At 33.8% G+C, this 20,004-nt stretch overlaps 1 protein-coding gene across 1 annotated transcript in view; it reads right to left on the bottom strand.

Annotated features, from left to right (window-relative positions):
• LOC121371497 (serine/threonine-protein phosphatase 4 regulatory subunit 3A-like) overlaps positions 1 to 19,597 on the bottom strand; it is a 55,248-nt gene extending 35,651 nt beyond the window's left edge. Inside the window, exons 1-4 of the mRNA XM_041497428.1 lie at positions 19,169 to 19,597; positions 12,158 to 12,213; positions 11,680 to 11,778; positions 8,979 to 9,602 (exon numbers count right to left, since the gene is read on the bottom strand). Coding sequence (XP_041353362.1) covers positions 8,979 to 9,602; positions 11,680 to 11,778; positions 12,158 to 12,213; positions 19,169 to 19,319 — 930 coding nt within the window. The 5' untranslated portion in view covers positions 19,320 to 19,597. The remainder of the gene's footprint in view (positions 1 to 8,978; positions 9,603 to 11,679; positions 11,779 to 12,157; positions 12,214 to 19,168) is intronic.
• Between the last annotated feature and the right edge of the window lie 407 nt (positions 19,598 to 20,004).

Here is a 20,004-nt window from a genome sequence, read left to right as displayed (position 1 = left end):
TAAGTGAGTATTTTAAAACACAATTCCTGAAAAAGCATTTATATAATATTTGACACTAGAGATAATAACCTTTCAAATGATACGAAACTTGTCTCAACTGAACAACTTTTTAGAAATGACCTATTGGTTTAATTACCTAACAAGGAATAGCTCACATATATATACACACACACACATGTATGTATGTATATGTACCACATGGGATGTGTGGAAAGGCAGTCGCAAACCAAGTAGAGTACCACAGCCTGGTATTTGCTGTCAATGTTGTGGTAAAATTAAAACCCTGTACTTTTATTTTAGAGGCAATTGGTCCGCTACTATGAAAATAAAAAACATTAAATTTACATGGAAACTTTACATCATATGAAAGTAAACATCATAAGGTGGTTCTTGTAAAATTCAGACATGAACACTATACAGGGCTAGCCCTGGGTTGCTATTTTTGTTCGCCAAATTTTTTGCCTATCTTCAATTTCTTTCGCCAATCTAAATATATATTCGCCAGTAACATTAAATTTACATGGAAACTTTACATCATATGAAAGTAAACATCATAAGCTGGTTCTTGTAAAATTCAGACATGAACACTATACAGGGCTAGCCCTGGGTTGCTATTTTTGTTTGCCAAAAAATTTGCCTATCTTCAATTTTTTTCGCCAATCTAAATATATATTCGCCAGTAACATATTTGCATTTCAGTCAAAAGATTTTATTTTTAATCTCGTTCTTTATGACAATATAGTATATGCTAAAATGTACTTATTATTCAGTTTACGTCTTGTAATCTAATAATGAAATGCTGCAGATGTCTAGGGCTGGTTGTAGCCTAGTAGTAAAGCACTTGTATGATGTGTGGTCAGTCTAGGGTCGATCCCCGTCGATGGGCTCATTGAAGTCAGTGCATCACGAGTGGTATATCACAAGAGAGACAATTTTACTTTTTGTATGCATCAAAGAATGATATAAATTGTATGTTTCTCTGTAATTTGAAAAAATCAAGTGAATTTTGATCCAATATATATGTTCCCAAAAAGATTCACCGGACTACGATATACACTATACATATATTTTTGCACCAAAAGTGTGAAATGTAAGTACCGGTACATAATGTTTACATATTTAATAGCCTAACAACTTATAACATTCAGTATCTGAGCTTTCGAGATATGCGTGCAAAATGCTGGAATAAATGAGGTCCAGAACAGGACCCAATGCCCTTTTGTTTTTATTACAATTTTGTTTAAATATATGATGAGACATCAAAATAATTTGAAAATGACAAAGAAGTTTATAAATGTCCAATTATGGAGACGTTCAACAATTACATCATGTAAAATCTGACTTTTTGTAACCCTGCCAGCGTTATATTTTGTAATATTGACAATACTCACCCCTCTAAAGTTCTTTAACAATTGTCTCCCACACAACTTCCTTCTTTCCCTGTCACTGGCATTAATTTTACCAACATTATAAATTTATAAACATTAGATTTTCTGTTCTTATTTTGGTTTTATCTTTTTTCTTTTCTGCTTTATATGAAGATAAAACTCAATAGTCCCACCAGAGACTGTGCTGCCCCCTCCAGATATTGTTCCAATGCTACAGGCCTATGGGCACGTATCTTTAATCTCTTTGGTAATAGAAGTATTGTTGTATATATAATAGAAAAATTATATTTTAAAGACACAAAATGGCCAGACTGGCTCTTTTATTTTATGGAATTTTTTTTTAAATAAAATAAAAGTGTGTAACTCTTGATCATACCCTACGCCATGACCTCACTTTGTAACTACCCTCCTAAAGTCCCGGTATGATTTATAACTGAATACTATTCATAATTAGTATGGTGTCCAACTCAAGGTTATAGCCAGTCATCCAACATAAAGACAAAGGAAACGTCATTATGTTATTGCTATCAAAACACCGGCGTGCAACAGTCTTTCACAAGTAGGGGGAAAAAACTTTTTCAGTTTCATGCCGGTTTCGAGTTTTGTATTTCTGTGCAAGGGGCGGAGGGATGTATCGTGTCGGCGTTAGTATTATATCAGTAGATATAGCACAAATGAATGATAATTTCGCCATTTAATATGTTTGAAATATAATCTGTAAACGTTTTAACTAATAATGATTATATATAAGTGAGAAACAACATGTATTCCTCATGGGTGGGTGCCACTTCGTGGAAATGAACTCAACCATGTGACCTAGATTTATAACATTAACCGGTATGACAAAACATGACTAATAAAGAGTAAAACTTGTAGTCGATAGTAATCAAACATTTAGTATCAACAATGCAACAAGTCTTAAACAGTATTTCATATTATTTAATCGCGTTTTCTAGCTTTACGACAAGTAGCTGGCAGTACGCTACTGAATAGTAGACTGGCCACGTGGACATGCAAATCAGGATGGAAAAAAAATCTTTCGCAAAAAATTTCGCCAAACCGAATATTCTTTCGCATTTTTTTTTTTTCCGCAATTGCCGACTTTGGCGAATGACAGCGCAAGCCCTGCTACACCAAGGACACTTTGTAAGGACTTTTTGCCAAACATTTAAAAAAATTGTGATGGACATATTTTATTTTTTTCAATATCTTTATTAAAAATCCACAATGAAGAAAATCTTTACCATAGACATAAAAACCTTCAAACCCTCTTGTAACTTGTGCATAACATTTTAGTCATTAATTATGCAATTAGTTAAATGATTTTTATAACTAATTTGCAATGTCACGTCTCACATTTTTTATAACAATTAAGTTTAATCAATTAAAAGTTATAAAGTTAAAAAACAAAAGTTCAAGTATTTTCCTACATATGTATCTGTTTTAAAAGATTGTGAATTTTATTATGTGAAAGTGATGAAATTTGAATATATATTTTTTGTGACGGATGAGACATAAGAATATAAATTTGCCAAGAATTTGATTGATTAAACATGTATTGTTTTCAGTCATATTATTCACTGCAAAACTGGGTGATTTAATAAGTTTAGAATTTTTCATTTCAATGTGCATGGATTGACTAGAGGAATTTTTAAAAAGATTTTTGCTTATTTTAATTTTACTTTAGGCAAATATTGTTTGTTTCCGGTTAACCGACTGACCCTAATTTGAACCTGCCGACCCTAAAATTGTTTTAATATAACAACGATTTCCACGAAAATGTTCCAAAACAATCACAAGCACTAATTTGGTGGTATTATAAATCAAATTGTTCTATATAAATTTTGTTTACGAGCCATGGAATCATTTTCTTCTAACAATTGAGTTACTTCCCTTCAAACTGAAAGGCAAGTTCGGCTACTTTCGTGAGATATCGGGTGAAGAGTTCCGATTGTCACGAAAATAAGCAATGTTTTTCAATTTAATCCAGTGACAAACTGGCCTTGTAGAAATTTAGGGACAATTTCCAACCTCCATTGTATCCTATCCTACGACATTACTTGAATATTGGGGGGTGGAGGTTGGAAATACCTAGCTAGCAATCATTCATGGACATGGCACACTTACTGGTCATTAAATTGAGAACGCCCAAGAGTCCAAAAATATAGAATGGACAAATTTAATATTGTTGAAATATTACATGTAAATCTTTTCTCCTTTTTTTTTTCTTCTTTTTTTTGGGGGGGGGGGGGGGGGGGGTGGGTTGTGGGTGTGTGTGTAATAAAGCTCTAGGTTATTAATTAAGATTTATTCCTTGTTGTTTCTTAAATATTGTTCAGTGGCATATTAATATAATTTATATGAATAACCAAAAAATGGACCTTCTTAAAAAAAAGAAGGTTTTGTTTAACGACACCACTAGATTTATTAATCATCGGCTATTGATTTATTAATCATTGGCTATTGGACGTCAAAAATATGGTCATTTTGACAGTCATAGAGAGGAAACCCGCTAGATTTTTTGCATTAGTAGCAAGGGATCTTTTACAGCAGTTGCAGGGGTTCTAGAATATTTTTAAAATTCACTTGCCATAGGGCCAGTGGATTTGAAAATTCACTGGCCATGGTCAAAAATTCACTTGCCCAATTTTAACTGTTGATAAAACCAAAAAACAGTAAATTAAAATAATTTAACTTTTTAATGTCCATTTTTCATACTGAGATCATGTTTAATCAACTTGTCAATTTACACAACAGATAGGCTCATTGGGCATGCTTTATGGTTTGTTTAGAAAAATATGCAAATAATTTTCATCAATTTAGAATAATTAAGGCTCCCCCCCTCCCTCCAATACACACACACCATATTAGTAATTTTTCAACTTGGGTACTTTGTTAAATTTATCTATTTCATGATACTGGTGTTCCTAAGCTTTTTAAAAAACGTTTTTGCAATTTATGTCATATTTTATAAATTAAATTAATAATTTACACATATAAAGTATTTGTAAATAGTGACATGCAACCTTTAAAACTAATAAAAGACTGGTTACCGTTTTGCATATTATTAGTATTAGAGTAACAAATCTTTGGATTCCAGTGTAAAAAACAAAATGGCGGCAAAACAATGAACTTTTTGTTTTTCCAATGTTTACACTTTATAACTTTATAACTTAAAGTTATATCGATAGGTATATAGATGTCATGGATGGGTCAGAGATTACTGGTGGCCAACTATATGTTAGTAAAATATTACATGTGATAGCAAATCGAAAGAAGTAACTTGTAGATGTTTCTTTTGTTTTTATATGATCGTAGGACGGATCGTAGGACGGATCGTAAAAAAAAAAAAAAAAAACCACTTGCCATCGGGATTGCACAAAGGAACTTTTACTGGCCCGAATCCAAAAAACACTGGCCTCGGGCATCGGGGCACCCTATTCTAGAAGGCCTGGGTTGCAAAACGAAGTACTAGTAGGCGTTGGAATTGACAGAGTAGGAGTTGGGGGGTTTATCGGGAGCTACAGACACTCAGTAATGGGGGCACGCAGGAGGGGGGGGGGGGTGCTCTATGGGCTGGGGGGTGCTCTATGGGCTGGAGTCTTGTTACCACAGAAATGTGCAATGTAGTCTACTTGTAATGCATATAGTTGGTGAAATTGTTGTCCCAAGAATAGAACAAGTATGACTCGGTGTTTTTCCGTTTAAAAACAAAAGAAGCTATATGCAGTTTCATGTTTTTGTAAATTCCGTTTCAGACTACAATATGTAATTAACAATTGAACACAAGTTGTGACAAATTAAAGGGTCCTACAATTTACTGGCGTCGACATATTAGTGGCGAAAAATCACATCAGGAGCAAAGGCTACAATTATAATAACTACATAAAGCATGATTGTCCAACAATTACGTGCACTGCTTTATTCAACGGGGCTTAGGGCTCACAAAACGTAAACATTTATTTTATCATCTCTTTCAGTTTAACGTCATCTGCAAATTGAAGTATGCACACGACACAGCGGAAATAAAGTAACATTGCAACGTTCAGCCAGCCATTTTTTGCTATACATTTGCAAACATATTTTGACTGGTGGTTCCTGAAATGGTCATTTGGTTTAATGTGTAGCGTTAAAAATATGTCTTCCAAGATAAGCGTTAGCGACAAACCACTGGCTAAACTTACTCCTGGAAAAAAACTATGTCCCGTCTGTGCAGGCGCAACAGACTAAGCAGTAAACCAGCCCCAAGTTCAGACAGCATACGTTTTGCTAACGTTCGCAAAGTATTTGATTGGTTCCCAATGTGACCTTTTGTTTTACCCTGAAGCACATAATCCAGTCTAGCGTTTGCCAATAGTATTGCGCACGGGTCAATTGTCAGTTTTACAGCGTGTGGCAATAGTAAAATAGTATTAATTTTTTTAACTTCGCAGAAAATCGTAATTCCGTTTCCAAATGTAAATTCTGTTTCACAATGGGAATTCCGGGATCGTGGAAAATCACTGGGTCTACAAAAGTTTGCTCCTGAATCAAAACAAAATATATTTAACAAGCAGGGGCAATGAGCAGTAATGGACACTGTATTCATGGGAAACTCAAAATTTTCCTGAAGAAATTAACCCATAGAAGCCGAGCTATACATTCAGACAAGAACCAAGAAAATATGAACTGGAGTCTGAGCAACTGTGGCGAAAATAGAAGTCGGAAATGAAGGTAGTACACGCAATCTAATTAAAATTAGCTCCACTATTACATGTGGATCTAACACCAGCCAGTTGGAGCTCATGTCCACCAATCAAAACCTTACTTGCAGAATCCTGCCAGTGATTTAAAACTAAGAACACTGCGTGGTAGTCCCCAATGTCCAGGTAACATTTCGTCTGTAAATAATAATTTAAATATTGACCAATCACACTTTGCCTTTTATAACGTTATTTGGGAGCATACAAATTCTAAAAATATCGGGCGAGTCTATTTTAGTGGCCACAGTACAGCGAACCATACCAATACGTACGGGATGGGTTATCAGCCTTCAATTTTACTAATTTTATTTATAAAAAAAAAAAAAAACCTAAATCAATCTTGACTTTTACATCACAAATTATTTATTTTATAAAATAAAACATGTTTTAAGGCATTTGTACTTCACACGAAACATGTCGTATACCCTCAGGATAATTCGGAATGTTTTCAAATTATTTTTAAATCACTGGCAGGATTCTGCAAGTAAGGTTTTGATTGGTGAACATGAACTCCAACTGGCTGGTGTTAGATCCACATGTAATAGTGGAGCTAATTTTAATTAGATTGGTAGTAAACTCCGCATGTGACGCGCAACGCCTTGTTTTGCAACCACTGTTTTATATGCACCATCCCACAGACAGGATAGCACATACCATGGCCTTTAATATATCAGTCGTGGTGCACTGGTTGGAACGAGAAATAAACCAACAGGCTCATGGATTGATCCCAAAGCGACCACACATCAAGCGAGCACTTTACCACTGGCTAAATCCAGCCACTGTACCACTTCAAAACCATACCTCCACCGAGCTACAAGTAATCAACTCAATTCCTCATTAGGAACTTAGAAACTTTTAAAGAGACTTGCATTATAAATTTTTTCTTTAAAGCATAAACATGCAATACATTATTTATTCTGGACCTATATATTATTCGCTATATTCAGGATACATATCATGCGTGTTGCTTGGTTTGTTGCAGCTCTAGTGCACACATTGACTTGCAAAAAAGTTATGTTTAAACAATTATACATATATATGTACTAGATAAAGCAGTGTTTACCCAGGATTTTTTTTCAGAGGGTTGGCAAAATAGTTTGACGTTAACCGAGCCCCCAAAGGGTGCAAAAATGCTAGGGGAGTTCAGGAGCATGCTCTCCAGTAATGTTTTTAAAAATTTCCAGTTGTTTTTAGATGCATTATGGAATACATGAAGGTGACATGTACATTTATAGAAGGAGATATTTTAAGATAGATTTAATAATAATGTTTATTATTATTAAATATTTGCATAATGTCAAAACAATAATTAGAAAAAGTATTAGATTAAGCACAAACAGATAATACATATTACTGAATTACTGATTGTAATATGTATTATCTGGTATCTGTTATTTATTTATCTAAAAGAGAAACCCAGGTTTTCTAGAAAAAATTTTAAATCCAATAACCATGGGATTGGTGATTTTAAAAATTAATTATCCATGATTCATTAGCCCTACCAAAAAAAAAAGACTTCCCATACTGACCAATGGATAAAAAAATTACTGGTCATGATAAAAAATTCACCTGCTAACAGGGTTTCTGCCAAAGGGTAAAATGGGTATGGCACTATACCCAGATTAAAAAAAAAAAGTTTACCTTTTGACAAAATTAATTACTCTTATCATAAATGTATGATTTTCTTAACCCTAACCCTAAACTTAACCCTAACCCTAAACTTAACCCCTTTTCTTTCTGGGGGAGGTCTCTCATACCTCCAGTTAACTGTGGTTGTATTCAATTCCATAGCACTGAAAAGTGGTCAGGAAAACTGATTGGGAATAATGGCTGTAAATGTTTTATTTAAATATTAGAAAAACCCAAGAAAATAGTACTTACCTTTTCACATACGAACATTATTTTATCTTTTTATAAAATATTTAAGCAAAAATATTTGAGTAACAGTTATAAACTTGTACAGTCCACTCAACGTGGTTTTTGTCAAAAATTATTGATCCAGAAGGTTAAGTACCAGTATATAGTTACCTCAATTTTGTAACAGCAAGTTTAGCATGGAGCATTGGAATTTGTGATCTTCAAAACTGGTCATAACAGATCTATGCCTATCACATCATTCCAAGTTGTGACCAGTGATGGTCTACAGCCATGTTTTATAAAAACAAGATGTACGCAAACGACATAAAAATTAAATCATTTTCATAGACTTAGGTTCTCACACTTACTTTTAGCCTGTTGACCAATCACCACCAACAAACCAACACAGGCCTCTGAGAATTGAAAATTTGCGTAATCCAATTTATGGGTTACGCAAAATCAAATTCAGGTAACACATTTCGTTGTCAGTTAACCCATCATGAGCATGTAAATGATGTCATAATTCAATGTGCATGAAAAATGGGCTATGCAAACTATACTTACACGAGCGATGCACAAATGAAACTATCCGATGCACAAATGAAACTATTGCTCTTGCAATTTACAGAGGCCTGGACAGTGTTTCTGCCAGAAAGAAATTTTTGGGTATGGTTCTTTGGAATTGAATGCAACCACCCCAGAAAGAAAATGGGTTAAGTTTAGGGTTAGGGTTAAGAAACACATACAGTAATGATAAAAGTAATTAATTTTGTCCAAAAGTTGACTTACTTAAAAAACATTGCAAAAATATTTGGGTATGGAGCCATACCCATTTTACCCGCTGGCAGAAACCCTGCTGGAGTCATTTAACATCTAACTGATTATGCTGTCATGCATTAAATGGAATAATAAACAAATGAAGCTCAGTGCTGTTCCCAGTACCAGAACAATTAAAGTGTGACAAAAACACCAATCACTGGCAAGTACCTACCTGAATCATACTGACAATTTCAACTTTGTTGAAAAATACAAAAGCAGTCAATGATGACAGCATATTTTCCTCAAAAACAGATGGCGTAGGTAATATCACATCCTGAATGTATTGTACACGGTAAGTTTGATGAATTTTGTTTTCAAGATCCTGGTTCGTGATCGGAACAACTTCCTTGAATTTGGCAGTACTTTTGAGATACTCTCTGTGTCTGATTGGTTGTGGTAAAGACGGATCATATTCAAAAACACCAACAATGTCAAATATCATGTCATCACTAAACATAATTTCAAACAGTGCATTCTTGTTCAATAAGAAAATACTTTTGAATATATCATACAGATGATGAAGTCCTTCCGTATTTTCCAGGTCCTCACAGATATGAAACAATTCTATCAACTTCTTGATATAGCCGTCATCTTCAATGGCAACAGATAATTTTTCCCTTCTTATTGGTGAAGGTAGCACACTTTGAAATAATTCAGCAATATCTTCCAGTTTGCTAAGTTCACACGGCGGCAAGTCAATAGGTGGCGCTGCATCAGGCATGTCCTCAAAACGTTCATCCTCAGATTCTTCCACAACGTCCTGAGTTATGTCTACTGATGGGTCTTTTCCTTGAACCTGAAAAATAATTGACCACAAAAAAGGTTGTTATTCATATTATAACATTATAAATAATAAACATTTAAGTCCTGTCACTATCAATACCAAAAAAAACCCACAAAAATATAGCCGAATAGATAATATTGCAAGACATAATACATTCTAACTCATTTGCAAAAGCAAATAAATTTAGAATTTAAAAAAGCTGCTAGCCTTGTAAGTATGTAATGCCACAGATACTTTTTGACAGTCATTTTTTCAAATGCACTTAAAATAAAATGTAAACCCAACATTAGGGGCCAAACATAAATATCACATTTTCATAGCATTGACACGATTTTTGGTACCTTCTCTCCCTAAAAGTGTCAATGAAAAATGTTATTTTGTAAGGCATATCATTATCTAAAGTTGTGTTATAAAAGCGTATGCTTGCATTAACACCCCCACCCACAACATAGGGTTTGTATGCTTGAGAAAATGATATGGTGTATCATAAAATATTGTTTGTTTCCGATTACCCGACCGACCCTAATTTGAACCTGCCAACCGTAAAACTTTTTTTGTATATCCAAAAATGTTTTTTTAATATAACAACGATTTCCACGAACCCATTCCAAAACTATCACAAGCACTAATTTGGTGTCATTTAGGGGATAACCCTACTGTGTTTTCCAATTTGCAGACTATATCAGTGGTTTTACTGTCGCAAATTTAGTTTTATTGGCGACCCGTTAGCCACGAAATGTTTTCTTCTAACCTTTGACTGATGGAGTTATTTTCCTTCAAATAGAAGTTCGGCAACTTTCGTGAGATATCGGGCGAAGAGTCGGAAAATTGTTTTCACGAATATATGCGATCTTTTCCGATTTACTCTACATCTAGCATAGCGAGGTGTTCCGATTAATAATAATAATAATAATAATAATAATAACTATATTTAATGATTTATTCCAGCGACAAACTGGCCTTGTAGAAATTTATTGACCTTCTGATAAACTAGGGGAGGGAATGTTTACCGATACTGATGCGTTTCGTTATTTTTTGTAAGTGGTCACTGGGAACTTTGCGTGTTTCTGCTAAAAACAGTGTCAGAATGACCATGTGTTTGACGTCCAATAGCCGATAATATTAAAGATAAAAATCAATGTGCTCTAGTGGCGTCGTTAAATAAAACAAACTTTACTTTTCAACATTCATTTGAGCATCCTGAGCATTTGTACTGCTTTTCTATTCACTGTACTTTAATACTGGATGCATACAGAATAAAACTAACATTGCAAATTATAAAATTGGTAAGTCTACCATTTCTTAGATACACTAGGAAAGATAATATTCATAACATTTGTTTTAAATATTATTGTTGGACAGATAAATATAGAACCCTTCTTTTCAGTTCTCATTAAAAGAAATTGCTATAACTTATTTACTGGTTTCTATCCAATTAAGGTTCAACCAAGTCTGTCCTGGACCAGTACAGAAGTTAAGTGTTAGTATGAGAGTAAACCTTCTGCCTATTATTAAACAGCAAGAGGTCTTTTGTATATACTCTGCCACAGATAGGTTAGCACAATGTTGCCCTCAAAATCAAAATGCCTTGCCTTTTATAAATTTATAAGTTGCCCATGTAAAAAGAAGCCTTTAAACACACCTATGTGGATAGTACTACATATTTCCTTTTTTTCATTAAAATAAAATGGCCGTACGGTTTTTGTCCTTTTGAAAATTTTATAATGGAAAAAAAAGCCCTTATATTTAAAACTGCACATAAAATATGCCCCCAAAACATCACTTTACCATGCCTTACTTCATTTCTAGGGAAAACACTGTGATGAATGGTACTGTTGGTTTGCATAATGCATTTCTATACATGCAGAGGTTATTTTGGATACCGGTAGTCAACACCTTTATTTAATATCCATAAATAAAATTATTTTCCAAAATAAAATGTTTTTCCTACCTACCTACCCTATATTTTTCTAGCATGTAATAGGAAACAAGTAAAAAAAAAAAAATTGGCCTAAGCAATTGTCAATGCTCACTTTTAAACTATTAACACAAAAAATTTTAAAAAAGGTAGACAAAAAGAAGAATTTACCTGACAAATCTTTTCCCATATTTCGTCACAGCCTCCCTTTTCCTGGAAGCTGAGTGCCAAGTCATAGTTGTCAGCCTCAGACCAAACAATTAATGTTTCCTAAAATATGCAAGAATAAAGTTATACTTTCAAGTTTTCTGACATTATAAATGTAATACTTCAATATATATGTGAGGGCTAGTGACTTTCTGAAACATTTGTCAAATACTGCATTCTTGTAGAAATAATTACTAACCAATACTAAAAATGGCGCTGATCAGTATTAAATATATATAGAATACCTGTAAGCAACAACTTTGAACAAGGCTGTGAACTTCACAGGATTATGACCTGCAAATTTTGTGAAGGAAGCATAAGATTATAAGATGGAATCAAAAAATCTAGATCATATAATTATTATTCAAAAAGAAATCTCCAAATTTAATGGCAGACAACAACATACAATGTGGTATGGTCTAACTTAGTAGTATACACATACCTGTTGTTTTTGATAGGCTGTATCAGGTTGTATTTTCGACTCCAGCAGAATAGATCCTGGAAAACAAACAAAATTATATATAAATATAAAAAAATAATCATTAGGGCCTCAAATACCATGATAATGGAGGTGGATTTACAGTTATGGGCCTATTTCCGGTCAAATACTGTTCTTCAAGAATGATGACATAATTTTTTCAATAATAAAAATTAAATAATTTTAAAAATTAAATATAAAATATAATAAAAACATTTAATCGTTCTCAGGAAAAACACTAATATGTTCACTTTCAACCACCCCACCACCACTGTATTCACTAGTAAGCGACAGGCGACATTCTTTTCATAGTTCAGTAGACCTCAACATGAGAAATTTACTAGATTATGGGGGAGTCATTTAACCTTCTGAGTACTGCAGGCGAGATATTTTCAGGGATCGATAGCTGATTGTGACAGCTAATTTAATAATAAATTTGATCGTTTTACCAACAACGAAAATTACCAAATATTGCAATATGAATCGTAGTTCGGGTTTTAAAAAAAATTCTGGTCAGAAAGAAAACCACTGTTATCGGGAATAATGGACATAAATACTGGACAGCTGCCACAAATGCTCGTAAGTAAACGCAACTTTTTTTTTTTTTTGCCTAATTTTAATCCCCATTAGCAGATCTAAAATAATAAAAATTACAAAAAAAAGACATGAAAATAATACTTACTGATTTATATATGAACTTTATTTCATGTATTTATAAAACATTTAAGTGAATATATGTGAGTAAAAATTATAAACTTGTACCCACTCAACGTAGTTTTTGTTAAAAATTAATCCAGTAGTCTAAAGGTTAAAATATTACCATATTGATAACATAAAAATTCACATTAGGGGCAGCTAAAAATTACTCTCCTCAACTATTTTCAGTGAAGTGATGGGGAGCAAGAGGGTCTTATGCACATTTAAAAAAAAAAAATTGAGTTTCCATTGAAGTAGGTGGGAAAAGCATAAGTCATATTTGAGATTAAATAAACTGTATAGCAAACAAACTAAAAAACACTATTTTCAATCATTCTCGCAAGATGGGCACATTGCACAGCCACTTTCCCTACTACTAGAGCTGGGCAGTATACTGTATATACCTTTCGGTATTGGTATCAGTATCATAACAATACCGATTTACCATACCGAGCAAATTTCAAAATACCAAAATTTTGGTACTGAAAAAATGTTTTCCGACCATTTAGTAAAGCAGTTAACAATATATCTAACAAACGCAAAATGGGTTGGGAATAAATCAGACGAGAGCCTTGTGTATGGAATTTAATTTTATTTTGAGCTAGAATTAGTGGGTGAGCCTCAACTCTGCAAAGCTGAGTATAACAAGAATACTGCTCGATATTGGTATCAGTATTAGTACTGTGTCAATACCAAACAGCGTACCAATACAGAGCAGGGTTTCTGCCAGAGGGTAAAATGGGTATGGCACCATACCCAAATATTTTTGCAGGTTTTTTTTTTTAAAGTTAACCTTTTGACAAAATGAATTACTCTTACAATTACTGTATGATTTTCTTAACCCTAATCCTAAACTGAACCCATTTTCTTTCTGAGGGAGGCCCCCATTAGCCCCCTGTTGATTATGGTTGCATTCAATTTTATAGCGCCATACCCAAAATTACCCCAAAAATACTGATAAGTGATATCAATACTGAACCTCAAATTTTAATAGCACCCAGCTCTACAACACACAAATGTTTTGTTAAAATTATTGCTAAATAGTTGCATGTGTTTTCTATTTTGGTATTACTACACTAATACTAGGCCTATTACAAAAATATTTTGCTTATTGCCCTCAAAATAATCAGAGAATATTAAAGTTTTAAAACTGAAGATTGGAAATGGGGGGGGGGGGGGGGGGGGGGGATGTGCAATCTAATTTAAGTTAAAACGGAAACTTTAAAAACATATCCTACTAAGTTAACAAGTTTTAAATATTGCAGTAAGGTTGTAAATATTTTATTCTCTATTTTTATTACACTGATAAAAAGACAATGTAAAATGTAATTTTCCATTCAATTAAATAATTCTTCTTGCCTGAACATTCATACCTGGGGGCTCACATTACTAGCTGTTTTTAAACTTAAGACACTTTGGCTAAAAGTTCAATTAAAATGTTTGACAAAATGAATCTGTACTGGACCTGACGCTTATTTACAGTTTTTGCAGAGGTGTGAATATAGGTCATATTATTGTGAGGGTTATATGTACACACCTAATCGCTCAATCTATTGTCATACATATTATACAGTCACAGTTTAATTAAACACCATCTTGTTTGTGAAAACATGATTATAATTGTCTGCATCCACTTTTATTTCATAGGATAACATATTACATATTCTGACAGACACTGGTAACAACTTAGGCCAAAAAAAAAGAGGTGTGTTTCCGATTGTATCCCGCAAAAAATTAGGGTAGGTAGGTAGGGTTTTTTTTTTTTTTTTTTTTTTAAATTGAATGCTATCATAATATTAATAATAATAATAATAATAAAACTAGGGACGGTCGGTCGACCGGAAACACACCTATTTTTTTTGTTTGGCCTTACAGTCCTTCCCAGCGTTCATCAACATTGTTTTTTGTAAATAATTTCAGTTTGATTTGACTCAAGAAAAATTTAAATAAAACCATTTTTGTGTGCAATTTAAAAAACAATTGGCTCAGAAATAAATAACTTGTAGTAAATACCATAGTAAGAGAATGGCGTTCCCTGATGGAAAGGACTATAGATCAACATAGCTAACTGAAGATCAGAAACGGTGTTCACTATTTTTGTGACCATGAATTCCTGATTTTTACAGATCTTAATTTTTTGTATTATTATTTTTTTTAAACATAATTTTTATGTCATGCTCAGCTACAAGTAATATTGTATGTATACATAGCCTTGAAACAGGGCTTGAACTTATGAATTTGTCTCCCACGGCAATTTAACAACAAAAAAATTCTGAGTGAATGGTCCACTGGTGGCAATTTAAAGCCTGCCCATGGCATTTGGAAAAAAAACCAGAAGACTTTTGTAGCAAATAAATATGACTGAAAGTTATTTTGGTGTATGTGGACATATTTTAAGTGTACAAATGCTATATACAAAAATATGCAATTCAAGGACTTTTCAAGCTGATTTTCCAAAATTCTGTCTTTTTTATGGGTTTTGATTAATTCAAGGCCTTTTCGGAAAAATATCCGCCCAATGACCAGTCCAAGAAAGTTGCAGGCCTTTTCAAATCTGTATGTAACCTGGGTTTTCACATTGACACATATCACTTGCAGGATGTGAATTTAACATGATTCCATGCTTCTGTAAATCACAGATTCTGTGTCGGAAGCGTAAGATTATGAGATGGAATCCCAAAATATCTATTCTATAGATAGATCTATATTAAATCACATTTATGATTCTGGCGGAATCCTAAACAAACAACCCAATTTTTTGCCGGACTTATTTGAAAACAAACATAAAATAGTCTCTACATATACAAGAGCTTTAGATCTCACCAAGTCTTTTCTGAGCACAGGAAGATCATTTTAGTTCATTACTGTCATTAATAGCTGCTGGAGAGTTGTCAATATTCGGTACTGTTTTTCAAGTTATTTTAATGTACAATTAAACTTAACATTTCAGTCGCTTTCAGGTGATATATTTTTAAGGTCATCATGTTTGTACTTAATTTGGGGCGTGATTCTTTTGGCCAAACTTATTTTGGGTACAATGTTAATCGCCTCGACTTTGATGCAATCTAATTCTAAAGCACTGAGTACTCAACATTTCAACTGATCATCATCACCAACAGACTGTAGAATAAAAGTTTAAAAACAAAATGTTCCCTGTCAGTGCTAGCTTTGAGGAAAGACTTCCGAACGTTTCAGCATGCATACTAATAAGTCCTATCACTAACCCTAAGTCTGAATGAACTGAATGCTGGAATGTTTGGAAGTCTTGCCAGCTTTGGCACTCGCCCAATTCTGCAACTGAGAATTTTAAAACCAACTGACTAATTTTGGCAAAATAATTTCATGCAATAATTGATCATTTACTACAATATAATTTTGCAACATTTTCTGTTCACCTAGACCTATCCCTGCCTTCGGTATCAGGTCGTTTCGCCCTTATTCCCGATCGCCTCGTGTCGTTTCACCCCATACCGGGTCGTTTCACCCTCTATACAGGGTCGTTTCGCCTTCATGTGTATCAGTGTTCTCACTGCTCCATTTAAGCGGGGCGCCCCGCCCCGCTATTCCATTTTGCCACCCTCCTTTCACGTTCCCCGCCCTCCTTTATTTTTGAACGCCATCCTTTATTTTTGAGCACCGCTCTTTATTTTCCAGCACTTATCTCCGCTATTTCCAAATGCACTTTTTTTCCACACAAAAAACAACGATCAGTCTGCACACTGAACATCAAAGGAAACAAGCTGCGTTGTGTACGAAAAAGCAATTGACAAAACATTTACGACAGTTACCGTAACGTAATTTAACAGTATTTTTAACAGCCTCTATTTTGTCCAATATCTGTATCCCTTTGTATGTTTGATAGACACAATAAAAGTTATATTTTATGTAAGCAATGAAAACATTTTATTTTTTACGGATTCGGCAATCTCCGATTGAAAACAAACCCTCTTATTTGGCGCCAAATTTGTCATGTGATCAGAACGGTCATTCTGTCTTTTGTTTCCACTAACTATTGTTTGATATTTTGTCCTCTGTTGCAGATATAATTGGTTGAAACATGATTTTTACTTTTTGTTATTCTGTTTATTAAGCAGATCTTTATAAAATATTGTAAACTTTTGATTTTGAGGGGATATGAACGCTTATAAAAACAACGGAAGTGGTAGTGTTTATCATTAAAATAATTTATCTTGAGTGCCAAATAATATTAAATGCCTTTACAAAAACGCTTTATCACAGCGATCGATTCATTCGATGAAGATGGAAATAACAAAAATGTATCTGACATTAGGAGATCACTTTACAAACATCTTTATTGTTTTTCGTATATCTTGGAATCTTTATTAAAAAATATAATATTAAAACTTTGATCGGTCCAGCAAAACCGGAACTGCCCGTGAATGTCAGATCGATATCATCTTCGGTTCATTTTTTTTATAAACCCCTTTGCACTTTTTTGTAGGCAAAATAAGGAGTATGTCTTTTCTCAAAGTCTACCAACACACAACAATATGATAACCAAACTACCCCCCCCCCCCTTTTTTTTTTTTTTTTTTTTGCTCTACGTTTATTGTTTTTTGGGTTTTTTTTTTTAAGGGTGTGGTGCCGACCGGCCGCCCTCCTTTAATTTTCACCCAGCGAGAACACTGTTTATGTTTGTGAATGATGAATAAATTTGTTTACATGTTGCAAATCAGATATAGGTTATCAATGTGTAACCCTTTATCAACCATAAACACCATTTATATGTATATGTCATTATGTGCAATATTTTAAAGAACCCCTCCCCTCACACCATCCCAGTTCCTACGGGCCTGACGTATTTTATATTAATAAGTACAAAGACTAGCCTACACTATGATATTGTCGATTGGACATATTAGTTATAAAGTGCTTTGGTGTGTGTGTGTGGGGGGGGGGGGGGGGGGGGGGGGGGGGGGGCACTTTTTTGCAAATTTGCCAAATTGGCCTCTGTAATATCCATTGATGTGTCATGTTTACATCTATGCTGAAGAAGATTTATGATGAAATATTAAAAGGTCCATTTGCTTCAGTTTACATTTAAATACATGCAGTTTTCTGCTGTCTGCCATTTTGGTTTTTTATGGAATACTCTTCAAGAGGGGTGAAAGACTAAAATATTAATATAAAATCAATGATTTCTAGTGGTATCTTTAAACAATCAAATAATATTAATAATAATAAAATAATATGACGTCATCACATTTGCATTTATATCATAACATGTTATTACATTCAACGGTTGTTAGATTAAGTCATATATCCTTTCACCCCTCTTGTAGAATATTCCATAAAAAGTCAAAATGGCAGCTGGCACAAAATTACATGCTTTTTGCCCTATGCGATCTCAGCGAAGTCGATACAGGTGACATGGTTATCATCTAGTATGTGGAATCCATGCCATTGTAATTGTTTTTTCAAGATTTCTATCTGGACAAAATGTGGGTAAAATCTAACGAAAATAAAGGTAGGAGCAATTTATTGTAGTTGTCCACATTTTGTTTCGGACTTTACGTTCAAGTCTACAACCTTGTTGCCCGTTAGGTGACTATTACGACAAAATTATGGGTAAAATTATTTTTATATACCAAATTTTGCATACTAAAACCACCCCAATACATAGGGGCGAAACGACTCATTCTAAGGGCGAAATGACTCAGGGCGAACGGGAATAAGGGCGAAACGACTCGGGGTCGAATAGGAATAAGGGCGAAACGACCCGGATTCCCTGCCTTCCCTGTAGATATGATCTCAAAGCATAGCTATTTTTTTTTTATTAATTTGATTATTTTCGCCCAACTTCATCTGAATGAGTGAGACATTGTACTCACCTGGGTTTTATAACAAAATAAAGTCCGGTACACAAACAATTATTCATGTTATCATAATCATACATACATGTGTGACCTTTTCTTCACACAAAGGAACTACAGTACTCATGATATATCTACCTATATATATATATATATATACAAACTTTTGATTTTCATTAGTATATGATAAAAAGGTGACATAATATATTTATTTGAATACTGTGTTACCATAAGATTCTAATCAAGTAAATTATAATCGACATAATGTGGGGAATATACTATAATCATTGGGGGGGGGGGGGGGGGGTGAAACACTATAATCCTTTTTAGGTCATACAAACCATTCTTTGAAAAACAAATGATATTGGATTAGTTTATGTGTTGCTGGGGGTTTGGGTTTCTTAAAATATATTTTCTTATTTTTTTCCTGATTTTATTATCTTACCATCAGTTTCCGATCGGACAAGTAATGACATTCCTTTGAGCCTGTCAACATAAGCAGAAGACACATGACCCGTCCCTCGATCGTCCCACTGTCGATCTTCATTTAACATGTACAGTTTCACACGTCTTCTAGTACTTGTATCGGATTCCATTGTGAATGTTTGTGTTTCGCTATTAATCAGCAAGTCCGCAACCGGTGAACATCGACAGCAGGTTATCACCTCGTCAAGTCACGATCACGTCTAAAATCACCGCTAACATCTAGGTTAATATAACAATAAAACCTGTTTCATTAATAGCCACAGTTATGTACTAGTCATCTTGTAACAATACGAAAAACAATGATGCAATCGTATGCACCAAAGATATATAATGAAACAATATATCAACAAAAATGTTTCATTCTCAAACACAACATCAAATCTACTGATGCCGCCATATTGAATGCTTGATAACTCTAACACGGGGGTTACACTTGACCTAACACGGTTTACCGCCAATCTCAAATTGGAAAAAACTTCACAGCAAATAATTTGTGGAAAAACAGCAATTATTTATCCGAATTTTAGATACATGCAACTAATAATTTGGTGAAAATAAAATAATACTATCAATACGAAGTAATTCCCTCGGGAAATAAATTATACAGGTGCAAAACAATTATAATTAAAACTATACCGTATACGTACTCGAGTATATTTTATTTAACCATGAAAAAAAATAAAGAAATGTTTCATTTAACGACGCACTCAACACATTTTATTTACGGTTATATGGCGTCAGACATATGGTTAAGGACCACACAGATTTTGAGAGGAAACCCGCTGTCGCCACTAC

The sequence above is a fragment of the Gigantopelta aegis genome, chromosome 4 (genome assembly GCF_016097555.1).
Source record: "Gigantopelta aegis isolate Gae_Host chromosome 4, Gae_host_genome, whole genome shotgun sequence".
NCBI lineage: Eukaryota > Metazoa > Mollusca > Gastropoda > Neomphalida > Peltospiridae > Gigantopelta > Gigantopelta aegis.
This window is presented reverse-complemented; position numbering and strand designations above follow the sequence as displayed.